This window comes from Gallinula chloropus (genome assembly GCF_964237585.1).
Source record: "Gallinula chloropus genome assembly, chromosome: 21".
Taxonomy (NCBI): domain Eukaryota; kingdom Metazoa; phylum Chordata; class Aves; order Gruiformes; family Rallidae; genus Gallinula; species Gallinula chloropus.
The window spans coordinates 552,577-570,693 of record NC_140106.1 but is presented as its reverse complement, the minus strand read 5'-3'; the positions used below and the strand labels follow the sequence as shown (position 1 = coordinate 570,693).

At 47.3% G+C, this 18,117-nt stretch overlaps 1 protein-coding gene across 1 annotated transcript; it reads left to right on the top strand.

The window, feature by feature from the left end:
* Positions 1 to 12,542: 12,542 nt before the first annotated feature.
* On the top strand, positions 12,543 to 13,469 carry LOC311199726 (olfactory receptor 14A16-like; the record flags this gene model as incomplete). The annotated part of the gene is made up of 1 exon (XM_084273861.1): positions 12,543 to 13,469. The coding sequence occupies one exon, from the start codon at positions 12,543 to 12,545 to the stop codon at positions 13,467 to 13,469; it is 927 nt and encodes a 308-aa protein (XP_084129987.1).
* Positions 13,470 to 18,117: the final 4,648 nt, after the last annotated feature.

Below are 18,117 nucleotides of genomic sequence, written 5' to 3'. Positions count from 1 at the left end.
AGTCAATCCCCTTGCCTCACAATCTATCAGTCACAGAGTCACAGAATTGTAGGGGTTGGGGGGATCTCAAGAGATCATCAGGTCCAACCCCCTGCCAAAATATCTTCCCTAGGACAGGTCGCACAAGTCAGTGTCCAGAGGGGTCTTGAATATCTCCATAGGGGGACACACTTCACACCCCCCCTGGGCAGCCTGTCCCAGGGCTCTGTCACCCTCACTGTGAAAAAGTCTTTCCGCATGTTGGTGTGGAACTTCCTGTGCTCCAACTTGTAACCATTGCCCCTTGTTCTGCCCCTGCAAACCATTGAAAAGAGGCTGAAAATTTTCCCCTGTGTCCTACACTTCAGATACTTATAAACATTGGTAAGATCCCCTCTTAACCTTCTTTTCTCAAGGCTGAATACCCCTGGGTGACTCAGCCTTTCCTCATAGGGGAGATGCTCCAGGCCTTTAATTGCCTTCGTAGCCTCTGCTGGACTCTCTCCAGGAGATCCCTGGCTTTTTTGTCCTGGGGAGCCTAGAACTGGGCACAACGCTCCAGGGGGGTCTGACCAGGGCAGAGTTTAGGGGGTGAGGATCACCTCCTTTGACCTGCTGGCCACTCTCTTTTTTATGTCCCCCGGGATCCCATTGGCTCTCTTAGACAACAGGGCACACTGCTGGCTCATGGCCAACCTGTCACCCCCCAGCACCCTCAGGTCCTTCTCCACAGAGGTCCTCTCCAACAGGTCATCTTCCAGCCTGTACTGATTCCAGCAGTTATTCCTTCCCAGGTGATGGTGTCAGGCAATGTTAGAAACAATCCCTTGGTAGGGACAAAAATGAGTCCCAAGGGTACTGGGGCTGCTACTGGGCTACCTGGGATGGTTTCAGGACAGGAACACATTTCTGCCCTCAATCCTCTTGCTTGGGAGCTACTGCTTGACATTTATCAGTTTGAAATATGGATACTGTTAGCACACGAAATGACATAGGCATCGTTAGGACCATTCCCTTGCCAAGGAAAGCCCTGAGCTCAAAGGTTATTTGGGCTGCTCTTGGCTTCCTTGGGAGGTTTCAGGCCAGGAACATCGTTCAGCACTTAAACCTGTTTTTTTTGGAGCTGTACCTGGGCATTCAGCAGTTTCTAAGGTGGACACTGGTAGAGCCTGAAAAGGACAGGAGGAGCTTTTAGGATCATTCCCTTGGGGAGGAATCACAGAATCAGAGAATCACAGAACGTTAGGAGTTGGCAGGGACCTCAGAAGATCATCTAGTCCAACCTCCCCTGCCAGAGCAGGATCACCCAGACTAAATCACACAGGAATGCATCCAGGCAGGTTTTGAATGTCTCTAGAGAAGGAGACTCCACAACCTCACTGAGCAGTCTGTCCCAGTGCTCCATCACCCTCACAGAGAAAAAGTTCCTCCTTACATTCATATGGAACTTCCTCTGCTCCACCTTTCACCCATTGCCCCTTCTCTTATCACTGGCCATCACTGAGAAGAGCCTGGCTCTGTCCTCCCAACTCTCACCATTTACATATTTATAAAGGTGAATAATGTGACCCCTCAGTCTCCTCTTCTCCAAGCTCAATATGCCCAGCTCCCTCAGCCTTTCCTCATAAGGAAACATCTTGGTGGCCCTGCCCTGGACTCTTTCAAGGAGTTCTCTGTCCTTTTTGAACTGAGGGCCCCAGAACTGGACACAACCTTCCAGGTGCGGTCTCACCTGGGCAAGGGGGAGAAAGGCCTCTCTTGACCTACGAACCACACCCCTTCTAATACACCCCAGGATGTCATTGGCCTTCTTAGCCAGGAGGGCACTCTGTGTTTCCTTTCACAAGGCACGGCGACCTGGTTCAGGAACGGCAACGGTGCCACACTCTGGCAGCACGGTCCATCAGCTCACAGACACCAGTGTGGTGGACGGCAAATGGAGTTTATTAGCGAGAGGCACGGGGCTTTATACCCCAGGGCTGTGATGCCACCCCCATCCTCTCACCTTACCGGCTACTTGATATTGGTTACGTGTGGAGGGGAGGGGTTCTACCTTTCCGTACAGCGCGACATCTTCCGACCGCAAAGCCCTATCTACCGACACCCCTTACCTCACAATCCCCTCACCTCACAATCCCTTTACCACACAATCCCTTTACCTCACAATCCCTTTACCTCACAATCCCTTTACCTCACAATCCCCTTATCTCACAATCCCTTTACTTCACAATACCCTTAGCTAACAATCCCCTCACCTCACAATCCCCTCACCTCACAATCCCCTCACCTCACAATCCCCTCACCTCGCAAACCCCTCACCTCGCAAACCCCTCACCTCACAAACCCCTCACCTCACAAACCCCCTCAACTCAAAACCCCCTCAACTCAAAACCCCCTCAACTCACAACCCCCTCAACTCACAACCCTCTTACCTCACAATCTGCTTACCTCACAATCTCTGTCAGTCAATTTTGTGTCTCCATAATCCCCTTAAATCAAAATCATGATACCCTTAAATCAAAATCATGATACCTCACAATACCCTTACCTACAATCCCCATCAATCACAATCCCTTCACCTCAGAAACCCTTTACCTCACAATCCCCTTAGCTCACAATCCCCTTAGCTCACAATCCCCTCACCTCACAATCCCTTTACCTCACAATTCCTTTACCTCACAATCCCCTTACCTCACAAACGCCTTACCTCACAATACCTTTACCTCAAAAACATCATACCTCAAAATCCCTTTAACTCACAATCCCATTTCATCACAATCCCTTCACTTTACAATCCCATTACCTCACAATCCCCTCACCTCACAATCCCCTCACCTCACAATCCCCTCACCTCAAAACCCCCTCACCTCAAAACCCCCTCACCTCAAAACCCCCTCACCTCAAAACCCCGTCAACTCACAATCCTCTTACCTCACAATTACATTAGCTCACAATAACCTTATCTCACAGTCCCCTTATCTCACAATCACTTTACAACATCATGACCTTACCTCATAATCCCTTTACCAAAAAATTCCCTTACCTCATAATCTCTCTGTCAATCAATTCCGTGAATCTCAATCCCTTTATCTCTCAATCCCCTTTACCTCAAAATCCCCTTACGTGACAATCTCCTTACCTTACAATCCCCATACCTCACAATCCCCCAACCTCAGAATTCCTTTACCTCACAATCCCCTTACCTCAAAATCCCTTTATTTCACATCAATTTACCTCACCATACCTTGACCTCACAATCTCATTTACCTCAAAATCCCTTTACCTCACAATCCCCTTACCTCATAATCCCCTCAGCTCACAATCTTTTTACCTCACAATCCCCTCACGTCACAAACCCCTTACCTCACAATTCCCTCCACCTCACAATACCCTAACCTCACAATCCCATAAACTCACAATCCCTTTACCTCATAATAGTCTTATCTCAACATCCCCTTACCTCACAATCCCTTTACCTCAAAATCCCCTTATATAACAATACTCTTATCTCACAATCCCTTTACATCACAATCCCATTACCTGACAATCCCTTTACCTCAAAATCCCCTCACATCACAATCCCCTTACCTCACAATCCCTTTCCCTCACAATCCCCTACACTCACAATCCCCTTACCTCACAATACCCTTATCTCACAATCTCGTTACCTCACAATCCTTTTACCCCACAATCTCCTTATCTCACAATCCCTTTACCACCGAATCCCATTACCTCAAAATCCCTTAACCAAACCATCCCTTAAACTCACAATCCCTTTGCCTCACAATCCCCTTACCTCACAATCCCGTTACCTCACAATACCTTTCCCTCAAAATCCCCATACATCACAATCCCCTTGACTCACAACACCCTTACCTCACAATCAATTTACCTCACAATCCCTTTACCTCACAATTCCCATACCTCACAATCCCCTTACCTCATAATCATATTGCCTCACAATCCCTTTACCTCACAATCCCTTTACCTCAAAAAACACCCTTACCTCTCAATCCCGTTTCTTCACAATCCCTTTATCTCACAATCCCCATACATCACAATCCCATTTCATCACAATCCCCTTACCTCACAATCCCTTTAACCCCACAATCCCTTTAACCCCACAATCCCCTTACCTCACAATTCCTTTCCCTCAAAATACACTAGACTCACAATCCCCTTAACTCACAATAACCTTATCTCGCAATTCCTTTACCTCACAATCCCTTTAAATAACAATCCCCTGACCTCACAATCCCCTTAGTTCACAATCCTTTTACCTCACAATCCCCTCACCTCACAATCCCCTCACCTCACAATCCCCTCAACTCACAATCCCCTCAACTCACAATCCCCTCAACTCACAATCCCCTCAACTCACAATCCCCTCAACTCACAATCCCCTCAACTCACAATCCCCTCAACTCACAATCCCCTCAACTCACAATCCCCTCAACTCACAAGCCCCTCAACTCACAATCCCCTCAACTCACAATCCCCTCAACTCACAATCCCCTTAATTTACAATCCATTTAGCTCACAATTCCCTTACCCCACCATCCCCTTACCTCACATTCTCTTTACCCAACAATTCCCTTACATCACAATCTCTCTGTCAATCAATTCCGTGAATTTGTAATCCCTTTACCTCACAATCTCCTTACCTCACAATCCCTTTACCTCACAATCTCCTTACCTCACAATTCCTTTACCTCACAATCCTCTTACCTCACAGTCCCCTTACATCACAATCCTATTTCCTCACAATCCCTTTATCTCACAATCTCCCTTACCTCACAATTCCTTTACCTCACAATCCCCTTACATCACAATACCCTTATCTAACAATCCCCTTGCCTCACAATCCCCTCACCTCACAATCCCTTTACCTCACAATCCCCTTACCTCACAATCCCCTTACCTCACAATCCCCTTTACCTCACAATCCCCTTACCTCACAATCCCCTTACCTCACAATCCTATTTCCTCACAATCCCTTTACCTCACTATCTCCTTTCCTCACAATCCCCTTACCTCACAATACCCTTATCTAACAATCCCCTTGCCTCACAATCCCCTAACCTCACAATTCCTTTACCTCACAATCCCCTTACCTCACAATACCCTTATCTAACAATCCCCTTGCCTCACAATCCCCTCACCTCACAATCCCTTTACCTCACAATCCCCTTACCTCACAATCCATTTACCTAACAATCCCCTTACCTCAGTATCCCTTTCCTTCACCATCCCCTAGACTCACAATACCCTTACCTCACAAACCCTTTGACTCACAAACACTTTACCTCACAATCACCATACCACACAATACCTTTACCTAACAATGCCTTTAGGTCACAATTCCCTTACCTCACAATACCCTTATCTCACAATACCTTTACATGAAAATCCCTTTAATTCACAATCCCCTTACATCACAATCCTCTTGCCTCACAATCTCCTTAACTAACATTCCCCTTAACTCACAATCCCCTTCCCTCACAATCCCCTTCCCTCACAATCCCATTGCCTAAACATCCTCTTACCTCATAATCCCTTTACCTCACAATCCCCTTAGCTCACAATTCCCTTACCTCACAATCCCTTCACCTCACAATACCATTACATCACAGTCTCCTTATTTCACAATCCATTTACCTCAAAATCCCTTTACTTCACAATCCCTTTACCTCACTGTCCCCTTACCTCACTATCCCTTTACCTCACAATTCCCTTATTTCACAACCCTTTTACTTCACAGTAACTTCACTCATAAACCCTTTACCTCACAATCCCTTTAAATTACAATCCCCTTTATATCACAATCCCCTTACCTCACAAACCCCTTACCTCACAAACCCCTTACCTCACAAACCCCTTACCTCACAAACCCCTTTACCTCACAAACCCCCTTACCTCACAAACCCCCTTACCTCACAAACCCCCTTACCTCACAATCCCTTTTCCTCATAATCCCCTTACCTCACAATCCCCTTTACCTCACAATCCCTTTACCTCACAAACCCCTTACCTCACCATCCCTTTACCTCACCATCCCCTTACCTCACAATCCTCTTCCCTAACAAGCCCTTTACCACACAATTCCTTTACCACACTATCCCCTTACCTAACAATCCATATACCTTACAATCCCCCTACCTTACAATCCCCTTACCTGACAATCACTCTGTCAATCAATTCTGTGACTTCGTAATTCCCTTAACTCACAATCATCATACCTCTCAATCTCCTTTCTCGTCATCCCCTTAACTCACAATCCTCTTAACACACAACTTCCTTAACTCACAATCCCTTTACCTCACAATCCCCTTACCTAATAAACAATTTACGTAACAATCCCTTTACCTCACAATCCTTTTACCTTACTATCCCTTTACCTTTTAATCCTCTTACCTCATAAACGCTTTACCTCACAATCCCTTTAACTCACAAAACATTTACCTCAAAATCCCCTCTCCTCACAATCCCCTTACCTCACAATCCCCTTTAACCTCACAATCCCCTTACCTGACAATCCCCTTACCTCACAAGCAACGTACCTCTAAATCCATTTACCTCACTATCCCTTCACCTAAAAAAATACCCTTAACTCACAATCTATATTTCAATCAATTTTGTGAATTCATAATTCCCTTAACTCACAATCATCATAAATCAAAATCCGCTTACACCACAATCTACTTACCTCACAATCCCCTTACCAAACAATCCCCTTCCCTCAAAATCCCCTTTACCTCTCAATCCCCATACATCACAATCCCCTTGACTCACAATCCCTTTACCTCACATTTCTTTTACCACACAATCCCCTTAACTAACAGTCCCTTTTCCACACAATCCCATAACCTCATAATCCTGTTACCTTAGAATCCCCTTACCTAACATTTCCCTTACCTCACAATCCCCTTACCTCACAATCTCTGTCAATCAAATCTGTGACTTCATAATCCACTTAACTCATAATCATCCTACCTCACAATTCCCTTTGCCTTCAATCCCCTTTCCTTACAATTCTTTTACCTCAAAATCCCATTTACCTCACAATCCCCTTACCCCACAATCCCCTCACCTCACAATCCCCTCACCTCACAATCCCTTTACCTCACAATCCCATTACCTCATAATTCCCTTAGCTCACAATCCCCTTAGCTCACAATCCCTTCATCCTGCAATCCCTTTACCTCACAATCCCCTCACCTCACAATCCCTTTACCTCACAATCCCTTTACCTCACAATATATAGTTGTTAGTCTCCTTACCACACAATCTACCTCATTCAATCCCCTTACGTCACAATCCATGTCAGTCAATTTAGTGACTTCATAATCCCTTTAACTCACAATCATCATCCCTTACAGTCCCCTTACCTCACAATCTCTTTACCTCACAATCCCCTTACCTCACAATCCCCTTTACTTCACAATCCCCTTACCTCACAATCTTATTCCTCACAATCCCTTTAACACCCTAATCCCCTTGCCTCACAATCCCCTTACCTGTCAATCAAATTACCTCTTAATCCCTTTACCTCTCAATCCCTTTACCTCTCAATCCCTTTACCTCAAAACATATTAGTTACTCTCCTTACCACACAATCTACCTCAATCATTCCCGTTTACATCACAATCCATGTCAATCAATTCTGTAACTTCATATTCCCCTTAATTCACAATCATCATGCCTCATAGTCCCCTTATCTCACAATCGCTTCACTTCACAATCCCCTTAACTCACAATCCCCTTACCTCACAATCCCCTTACATCAAAATCCCTTTACCTCACAGTCCCTTTACCTCTGTTTCCTTTCACAAGGTGTGGCGACCTGGTTCAGGAACGGCAACGGTGCCACACTCTGGCAGCACGGTCCATCAGCTCACAGACACCAATGTGGTGGACAGCAAATGGCGTTTATTAGCGAGAGGCACGGGGCTTTATACCCCAGGGCTGTGATGCCACCCCCATCCTCTCACCTTACCGGCTACTTGCTATTGGTTACCTGTGGAGGGGAGGGGTCCAACCTTTCCATACAGCACGAAATCTTCCTATTGCAAAGCCCTATCTACAGACATCAGGTAGCACACAAGCAGCACCAGTAACCTTGGGGTCAGGGTGTTCCTTGCCAAGGCAATGGTGCTAATAGTGCCTGATGTCATTTTCAGGCTCTACCATTGTCCATCTTCAAAAATTCTAAACCTTCATCAACAGCTTCAAAGAAAAGGAGCGAGGGCTGAAAAATGTTCCTGACATGAAAACTGTCCAGCAGCTTTATAGCAGCTTCAGTAATCTTGAGGCTTGGGGATTTCCAATTTAAGGGAATGGTCCAAAAAGTGCCTGACATCTTTTTTTGGTCTCTATGATCCTCAGTGTTCAAGCCTGATAATTATCCAGCAGTAGTTCCCAACAAAAAGGAGTGAGGATTAGAAAGAACTTCCTTGTCTGAAACCTCCTCAGGAGGAGTAAAAGCAGCATTAGTAAGCTTGGCTCCATGGAGTTCCTAGCAGAGAGAATGGTCCTAACTGTGCCTGACATAATTTTTTGTCCCTAACAGCATCTGCCTTTGAACATGCTAAATGTGCAGCAGTAGCCCCAAACATAACGTACTAGGGCCTAACAGTCTTCTTTGCCTGCAAACTCCCCAGGTAGCCCACTAGAAGCCCCAGTAACCTCCAGGCTCAGGGATTTCATAGATAACGGAATGGTCAAAAAATTGCCTGATGTCTTTTTCTGGCTTTACCAGTGTCCACCTTCAAAAATGCTAAACGTCCAGCTATAGCTCCCAAACAAAAAGTACAAGGGCCAGAAACCTCCTCACTTTGCCCAAGAGACACCCCTATAACTTTTCAGCTTAGGGCTTTTATAGACATTGGAATGGTCATAACAGTGCAAGACATCAGTTCTTTGCTCTACCAGCTTCTAGTTTTGAAACTTCTAAATGTCCAGCAATAGCAATAGGTTTGAGGGCTGAAAGATGTTTCTGGCCTGAAACCTGCCTATGTAGCCCAGTAGCAGCCCCAGCATCCCTGAGGCTCAAGGTTTTCCTTAGAAAGGGAACAGTCCTAAATTTGACAAACGCTGCTTTGGGGCTCTTCCCTGTCCTTATTCTAACTCCTGAGCCTTTTAATGTATATTTTCTCCCCTGTCCACCTAAGAAGGGGAGTAATAGACTGACTTTGGTGGGCATCTGCCCTCCAGCCAGGGCTAAACCACAACAATATTAATAACAGAAGGAGGGCCAGGGAGGATCTCCCACCTTACTGATGGAGGATGAAGAAAAAATGTTGATGTGCTTAATCCCTTCTTTGCCTCAGTCTTCAGCAGTAAAACCAGTTGTCTCCTGACACACAGATCCCTGATTGGAAAGATGGGGATGGGAAGGAGACCAAAGCTCCCATAATCCCAGGGTAATTCATACGTGACCTGCTCAGCTGCTTAGATCTGCACAAGTCAATGGTTCCAGATGGGATACACCTGAGGGTACTGAGGGAGCTGGCAGAAGTGCTTGCCAAGAGTCTTTCCCTTATTTACCAGCTATCAAGGATGACCAGGGTGGTTCCACCTGACTAGAAGCTGGTACATGTGACACCCATCTACAAGAATGGCCAGAAGAATGTCACAGGGAACTACAGGCCTGTCAACCTGACCTCGGTGCTGGGGAAGGTGATGGAACAAATCATCTTGAGTACCCAGGACACCCAGGCAATCAGGCCCACTCAGCATGGGTTTAGGAAAGGCAGATGGTGCTTGAGGAAGCTGATCTTCTTCTATGACAAGGTGACCTGCTCAGTGGATGCGGGGAAGGCTGTGGATGTGGTCTGTGTAGTTAAGCCTTCATCGCTGTCTCCAAAGCATCCTCCTGGAGAAATCTGAGCACCTTCCCAGGGAGACATAATGCAAAGAGAGCACAGCTTTTTGTTACAGAATGTCTGCATCACACAAGACCAGGAGATCCTGGTTTAGGAATGGGATAAATGTGAACCATGTTATTATAGAAGAGATTCCCTTGAAGCCCCTGGGGAAGGCCATGGTCAGTAAGCTTGTTCCCAAACTGCCCGTTGTGGATGGTATGGAACACTGATTCTACCTGCAGCCTGTAGACATCCCCATGGTCGAGCATGTGCAGACACCTGAAGGAGGCTGTGACCTCCTAGGAAGCCTGTGCTGGAGCAGGTTTGCTGGCATGACAGTGGAGGACCCACGCTGGGGCAGTCTGTTGCTGAAGGACAGCACCTTATTAAAATGACCCACCCTGGAGCAGTTGGTGATGATCTGAAGCCATGTGGGAAGGACTCATGTTGGAGGGGTTCATGGAGGACTGTCTGCTGTGGGTGGGACCCAATGCTGGAGCAAAGGGAGACTGTGAGGAATCTTCCCTTGAGGAGGAAGGAGCATCAGAGACAATGTGTGATGAACTGACCCCAACCCCCATTCCCATTCCCCACCCCCATGCCGCTCAGTCAGAGGAAGGAGAGAAGTGGAGAGTGAAGTGGACCCTGACAAAAACAGGGAGGGATGTGGGGGTGTGTTTTAAAGTTTGGTTCTTTTCCTTTTTCCTCATTGCTCTACTCTCTTTGGATTGGGTAATAAATTAGATGGGTTTCTGGAGGGTAACTCAGGAGAGTGACCACTGCATGATCTCTCCCTGTATTTAACCTGACCCTTTGTTACATCTTCTCTCCCCTATTCAGCTGAGGAGGGGGAGTGATAGAGCAGCTTCGGTCAGCACCAGGGTCAACCCAGCACACACTCAAAAAGAGGTTGAAGAGGAAGAATAAGTACAGGGGGGTGTGGGGTCAATGCTCATAGGCTACAGTAATGATGATGAAACTCTTGCCCAGAGAAGCAGCCAGGTAGATGCCCAGGAAGAGGCAGAAGTGCAGGAGCTGCAGCTCCCGTGTGTCTGCAAAGGGCAGGAGGAGGAACTGGCTGATGGAGCTGCTGTTGGACATCTGCTGCCTCTGGGTATGGGAAAGTGTTGCAGAAGTAAAAGACAGAAGTCAGGAGAGATTTATATACAAGGAAAATTAAAATGCTTCCTTTGTGTCCCAAACTTCTAGGTATGGATGAGGAGCTGAAGCCACTTCCATGGGCTCCCAAATAGTCATTCCTGGTCTTCAGTTTTGGGTACAGGCAAATGAGTGTGACATGCATTTTCAGTCAGATGAAGTCCAATCTCAGAGAGCAGGGGATCTGGCAACTTGCCTTCACCTCGAGTAATTTCCATGGGAGCTGGGACCAGAAGCTCCCAGGCAGCAGGTGCCAGTTTTGTCCCCACTGGAACTGGGGTAAGAGAAATCCCAGCTCCAGTGCCTTTGCGGCAGCCATAGGCCAGAGCTCTTTTCCCTTCCAGCACCAGGTCTGCAAAGCAAGGATGAGGGGTCTGGAATGACTGGCCTGACTCCCTTCTTCTCACAGGGGACAAGAGTTGCCTCCCTGTCCCTGCCTGGGGGTCCTGTATCATGGGAAGACAAGAAAAGCGGATTGTCCTGCCCAGCTCTGGTTTGATCAGCAGAAAGAACTCTGACGGACAGAAGGATTTCTCCCTAGCCAGGGGAGGGAAAGTCAGAGAGGACTTCAGTATCTTTCCAAGTTTGTTCCTTGGAACTCCAGGGACACCACCCAGGAGACTATGGGGAATGGAGTATGTGATGTATTCACCTGCTCCTCTGCTGTGAGCTGGGCTGGACTCCTGGGACAGTGGGAGCTCATGAAACATTGCAGAGCTGCAGAGAGACAGCTCTGCCCAGGAGCAGCTCCTCTGCCAAGCACACAGGGCTGGGGACACTGCCTGTAGGCACTGAGGGGAGATCTGTGAGGCTGAGAGAGCTGATGGGTGCTGAGAGCTCACTGAAGGAGAAATCTGCACAGCTTCTCCCTGGTATGTTTGTGGGTGCAGGGCAATGTGGGTTCTGTTCCTGGAGGGATGTCCTAAAGCTGGGACATGGGGCAGTGTGTGGGGTCTGTCAGGAGGACAGGTTCTCTCTTGGACCAGAAAGTGCTGCCTGGAAGGGAAGCCCTTCTGCCCCATCAGAGGGACAGGGCAGGACTGCTGTCTTCTCCTGGGCATGGTTGCAGAGGTGTGAAGCAGCGTGTGCACCTAGGGTTGCCTAGTGCTGTCCTTACCTGCAGGGTCCCTGAACCCCAGGGTCTGTGTGCTGGGGCAGGGACTCTGCTGCTGCCAGGGTCAGCACTCAGCCTCCTTGGTGGGCTTCCATCAGCACTGCAGAAAGAAGCTGTGGGTGGAAAGTGTGACCTATAGAAGGACAGTGTAGGGTCCTTCTGCTGGCTCTGCACACATCCATTAGTGCGGCTGGCACTGAGCTGGCCTTCACTTCAAGATTCCCATCCGTAGGACTTGAACTTCCCTTCTCCCAGCAGTGGCACGCTCAAGCCAGCACAAAGCAGAGCTCCCAAAAGGGACCTGCTAGACTTTTCCTGAATTATATTAGAAGTATGGAATTTTCTTTTTCCCTCAAAGAAAAGTTCCCTAAATTCTCATTGTGCCTTTTCCTCCTTGGACAGGTCTCCACACCTGATGGAAGCAGATGTCCAACAGCAGCAGCTCCATCAGCCAGTTCCTCCTCCTGCCCTTTGCAGACACACGGGAGCTGCAGCTCCTGCACTTCTGCCTCTTCCTGGGCACCTACCTGGCTGCTCTCCTGGGCAATGGCCTCATCATCATCACCATAGCCTGTGACCACCACCTCCACACCCCCATGTACTTCTTCCTCATCAACCTCGCTGTACTTGACCTTGGCTGCATCTCCACCACTGTTCCCAAATCCATGGCCAATTCCTTGTGGGACACCAGGGCCATTTCCTACACAGGATGTGTGGCTCAACTCTTTCTCTTTTTATTTTTGCTCTCATCAGAGTTTTCCCTTCTCACTGTCATGGCCTATGACCGCTACGTTGCCATCTGCCACCCCCTGCAGTATGGGCCCCTCCTGGGCAGCAGGGCTTGTGTCCACATGGCAGCAGCTGCCTGGGCCAGTGGGTTTCTCAATGCTGTGCTGCACACAGCCAGTACATTTTCCCTCCCCCTCTGCCATGGCAATGCCCTTGACCAGTTCTTCTGTGAAATCCCCCAGATCCTCAAGCTCTCCTGCTCAGATGCCTACCTCAGGGAAATTGGACTCATTGTGGTCACTGCTTGCTTAGTTTTTGGGTGTTTTGTGTTCATTGTGGTGTCCTATGTACAGATCTTCAGGGCTGTGCTGAGGATCCCCTCGCAGCAGGGACGGCACAAAGCCTTTTCCACCTGCCTCCCTCACTTAGCTGTGGTCTCCATGTTTGTCATCACTGTCGTGTTTGCCTACCTGAAGCCACCCTCCATCTCCTCCCTATTTCTGGATCTGGTATTGTCATTTCTTTACTCAGTGTTTCCACCAGCAGTGAACCCCCTCATCTACAGCATGAGGAACCAGGAGCTCAAGGATGCCATGTGGAAACTGATGACTGAACATTTCTAACAAACAATTAACAGGTCATTTTCTTTTGCATATCACTGGCCATGGAAATCACGTTAGAAACAGTCTGTATTTAGTAGGGTTTTTAGTTGTTTGGTGTTTTTCCTCCTAGTTTGTCTAAAATATAATACAGTGTCCACTTTTGTCCCATTCCTAATGCAGTATCTCCCAGTCTTGTGTGACGCACACACAGCTTAATGACGAGCTGTGCTCTCTTTGCATCATGTCTGCCTCCAAAGGGCTACATGTCTTTCTTTCTTCTTTCTTTCATTTTTTTTTCTTATATTTATAAATAAATCACACATCAGTTGTTTCACTTGAATATTGTCTGAAGCGGCAATGCTTTCCCTCCATGACAGAATGGGAATTTCCAGGATCGGTACCAAGCGCAGCAGGAGAAATACTTTCATCTCCCTCATTATTCAGGTGTTTCCACCTCTCCTGATGATTTGGCCATGCCTAAGATCATCTTTTCAGCAGACTGGCTGGCTGGATTTATGCACTTCAGTTCTTCACAGGTTTCCACTTGATCTTGCTCTTTGGTCATTCGGATGTCGCTCAACTCTCCAGTTTGTGCTTTGAGCTTCAGAGTGTTGGAAAATATCCCATCTTTCAGGAGTCTAATGAACTGTTCTGTCAGAAGCCCTCGTTTTGGCCAGGATAGAGTTAATTTTCTTTCTGGTAGCTGGTGGAATTACATGTTTGGGAGTTAGGATGAGAGCAGTGCTCACAACACTCAGATGTTTCTTCTTGTTGCCAAGCAGTCAAGGACTTGTCAATTTTTCATATTTACTTGCTAAGGAGAAGGGAGAGGACACAGCCAGGATAAGTTACCTAATCTGGCCAAAGAGTGGATTCCATTCAATTGTGTCATTCTCAGCATAAAGGAGGGATTGGTGGAGGGAGGAGGATGCAGCTCCAGGATGTGCAGGTTTGGGGATGGTCTGTTTTCAGGATGGCTCTGAGTTATACGGTCTGACCAGTTTTGTATATTTTGATAAAAAGTCCTATTGTTGTTGTTTCTCTCTGATGTCCCAGTAAACTGTTCTTATCCCAATCCGTGAGGTTTTGGCTTCATTGATTTTTCTTCTCCCTCCCTTTCTTCCTCCCTCTATTCCTCCCCTCTCCCCCTCCCCTCTCTCCCTCCCCGGCCCTGCCCCCACTCCCTCTTAAAGAAGAATTGGCTGTGTGGTGCCCAGTTCTCAGCTGGGGCAAAACCACGACATGTCAGAAGTTCAGTGTGTCAGTAGCTGAGGTTAGTGGGACTGCTAGTGTGCTACCTGCAGAGGTTTCATGCCAGGAACACCTTTTCTTCGGGAGCTATGACAATACGTTTAAGAAGTTCAAAGGTGGATCCTGGTAGAGCCTGAATTACGTCAAGCAATATTAGGATCGTTCCTGTGGTTATAAAACCCCTGATCTCCAAGGTTACTGAAGCTTCCTATCCACTCCCTGGGGAGGTTTCAGGCCAGGAACATCTTTCATCCCTCACACCTTTTGCTTGGGAGCTATTGCTGGACATTTACCTGTTTTTAAGGTGGAGGCCAGTAGACCATTGTGTGCCATTACCCTATATTTAGTATGTTCAAAGTTGAACGCTGGTCTCAAAATGATGTCAGGTAATTTTATGAGTACCTCCTGCAAGGAAAGCCCTGAGGCCCAATGTTACTAGGGCTGCCAGTGTGCTACGTGGGGCGGTTTCTGGCCAGGAACATCTTTCATCCCTCAGGGCTTTTGGTTGGGAGCTATTGCTGGACATTTAGGAGTTTTGAAGTTAGACACTGTTAAAGCTGGAAAATTATGTCAGACAGAGTGACATCCACTCCCATGGCTAAAAAAGCCCTGACCCCCATGTTACTGGGCACTCTTCTGGAGTACCACACCGGGTGGCACCAACCCTGAGAGTAATTTCAGTGTCCTTTGCTTAGGCTACAGAAATCCAAATCAAGACCAACATCACCACTCATGAACAATGTTTCTCCTCCAAGGGTTCAACATCCTCACAGTCTCTGCATTCCCTCTGCCTCCTGGGGGGGGGAAAGAGCTTAGAGTGAGGCTTAGAAGATAAGTGGAAGATCGGGGGCTTTGAGGGATGCTGTTAGGGCTTGGGGGTGACAAGTCATGGTAGCAGTTTGGGTTCAGGCAAACTCAAAACTCTGGTGAGAGTTTCTGTTTTGTCCTCAGGGTAGGGCTAAGGGTCAGAGGTGCCCCTTTACAGTTTGGGATCATGGTGAGGCGCAGGTTAAGGGTTTGTGATTCTGCTCAGAGCTTCTTGAAAGTGATTTCAGGGGTGCTCAGCTTTGTGGCTTAGGGGATTGGGTTAGGGTTATAAGTAAGTGCCAAGATCAAGGCTAGTATGACAAGAGTAGGGATCAGGTGCTGTCCCTTTCACATGCTTCTTCCTTGTCCTTCCCCACTGTCCCTTCACTCTTGGATGAAGCTCTCAGGCATCTCAAGCACCTCACCATGTTGCTCCTCACCAACCAGCTTCCTCCAGCAGAAGTATCATCACCAGCAACTCTCCAGCAATGCCACCTTGGTTTTCATCTTCCTCTTACCCCCGACCTCATTTCCCTGGCCTTTCCTTCACAATCCCTGCCCTCACTGTAGCTCTTTGGGAATCATGAGTTACATTTTGGAGAAGCGTTGAAGATGTGGGGAGAGTGGCTTCAGCATTAGGGATTGGTTAATCTTCAGGCATCTGTTGAGGATGGTGGTGTTGGCATTTAGAGTAGCGAGACAGATGAAAGCTCCAGGTTAGGTGATAGGATTAGGATACAGGAAAAGGTCAAGGGTGATCTGGACAGTGCCAGATTAGAAGAGACAGGGCATGTAGGCACTCTGCGATCTTCCACCCTCACGGTGAGCAGAGAGTAACCTCAGCTGGTGATGACAAAAAGCCTCCCCATTTCACTGAGCACTGGACTACCACTGGGCCCTGTGGTGTGACAGGACACATCCAAGCGGGTCCATGACACGGGACGTCTGTATCTTCTCACTTAGTCATCCTGAAATTGCTCCCTCTGATTTCCTGCTCCAATCAGCATTCAGGGAGGCACGTGTCAATATTCTGAAGGAGTTCCATCACCCACAGCCCTTAGCAGCTTCTACTAAACCTCCAGGAATCTTCATTCCTGCCATGGCCCTCCACACTCAGTGACTTTCCCCTGGAAGCTGGTTAGTGTGCAGCCACTATCATCAGCTTATTCTTGACTCTCAACTTCTGTACAGTTGCAGGGGGACTTTAAGGAGACCCTGTCTTCTAGAAAGAGTTTTGCTCATGTGATGATATCAGTTAACACAGGATACAGCACAAGTCCATTTCTTTCTCAGTCCTAACTCACTAATATTTTCAGCATCAACAAACATCTTCATTTCACTGTAAAATGTTGCCCCAAAAAACTCTAATTTCATTTTCTAAAGATGGGCGTGGGGTCAGGGGACACAGCCAAGTAGAAGTGACCATAGGAGGCTGGGCAGGGAGTCCACTAGGGACAGGAGTTGGTGACAAGACTCTGGGAAGGAAATCTGGCCAGGAATAAGGCCAAAGTGGGTGCTGGAGCTCTGCCAGAAAAGCCTGAGAAATTTCTTCACATTTGAAAAGATACAAGCACATTTTCACTGACTGAATATTTCCAACCAATCAACTTTTGTTTTTCCCAAATCAGAATAAGTTAGGAGCTTTGGGGATATACATTAAAAGTAGGAGAAGAAATAAACATCTTCCTGAGTCCTTGGGGTGTCAGGACACTGTCACACTGTGCACTGAAACTTGCCTTTCGGGTATTTCCACCTGCCCTGAGGAAATGGACTGTGTCTCAGGGCCCCTTTTCAGCAGACTCTCTGGCAATATGTCCTCTCCTTTGCTTTTGGGATTTACTCCACCCCCTTACAGTTTTTTACTCATAGTTGGGGAATGTGTTTTATTTCTTTTATACCTTTTTTCAAAATGAGGAAGAATTGTGTTTCTATTCCCACCCAGTCCTCAGGGTAAATGGGGTGGGAATTGCAGCAAAGAGGCTGCAACATTCAGCTGCAGACTCAGGGCAGAAGCCTGATGGAGAAAAAGAGAGCAACTCCCCAGTATCCCTTGGAGACATGGTGGGGTTGGGGAGGTGTAGAGGAAGGTCATCGAAGCAGTCTGGGAACTCAGGGAGAGAGCTGTTGTGAGCTTTCCACACCTCCTTAGGAGATCCTCTGATTCACTATCAATCAGAGAAAGCTGCTGTCACTTCTGTAAATTGAAAAACTAAAAAGCCTGAAAATATTGAAACCTCTTTTTTTTTTTTTTTAATTAAGTGCTCACTGATATCTTCCACTTTAATTAGAATCCTGAAACTTCTCCAAATAGCTGTACAAGTCTTGAAACTCTGAAGAAAAGACACACAGCTCGTTAGGGCTTTTTCAATTTTAATGAGCCCCTTGGTGTATTTGATGCTGATTCCATGAACTGCAGATCCTGTGAGGAGATTGAAGCAGTGTCTTCAATAGTTAAGATCAGAAGAAAAAGCTGAACTGCTGTAGAGTGTTACTTGGCCCCACTGAGGCCCATTACTGAGAAAGCCTCTCTCCTCATGAATGGGTTAGAGCAGAAAACTGGAGTCTGTGATTTAAGGTAGACTAAGGCACTGTGCAGGTGGATCTGATGCTG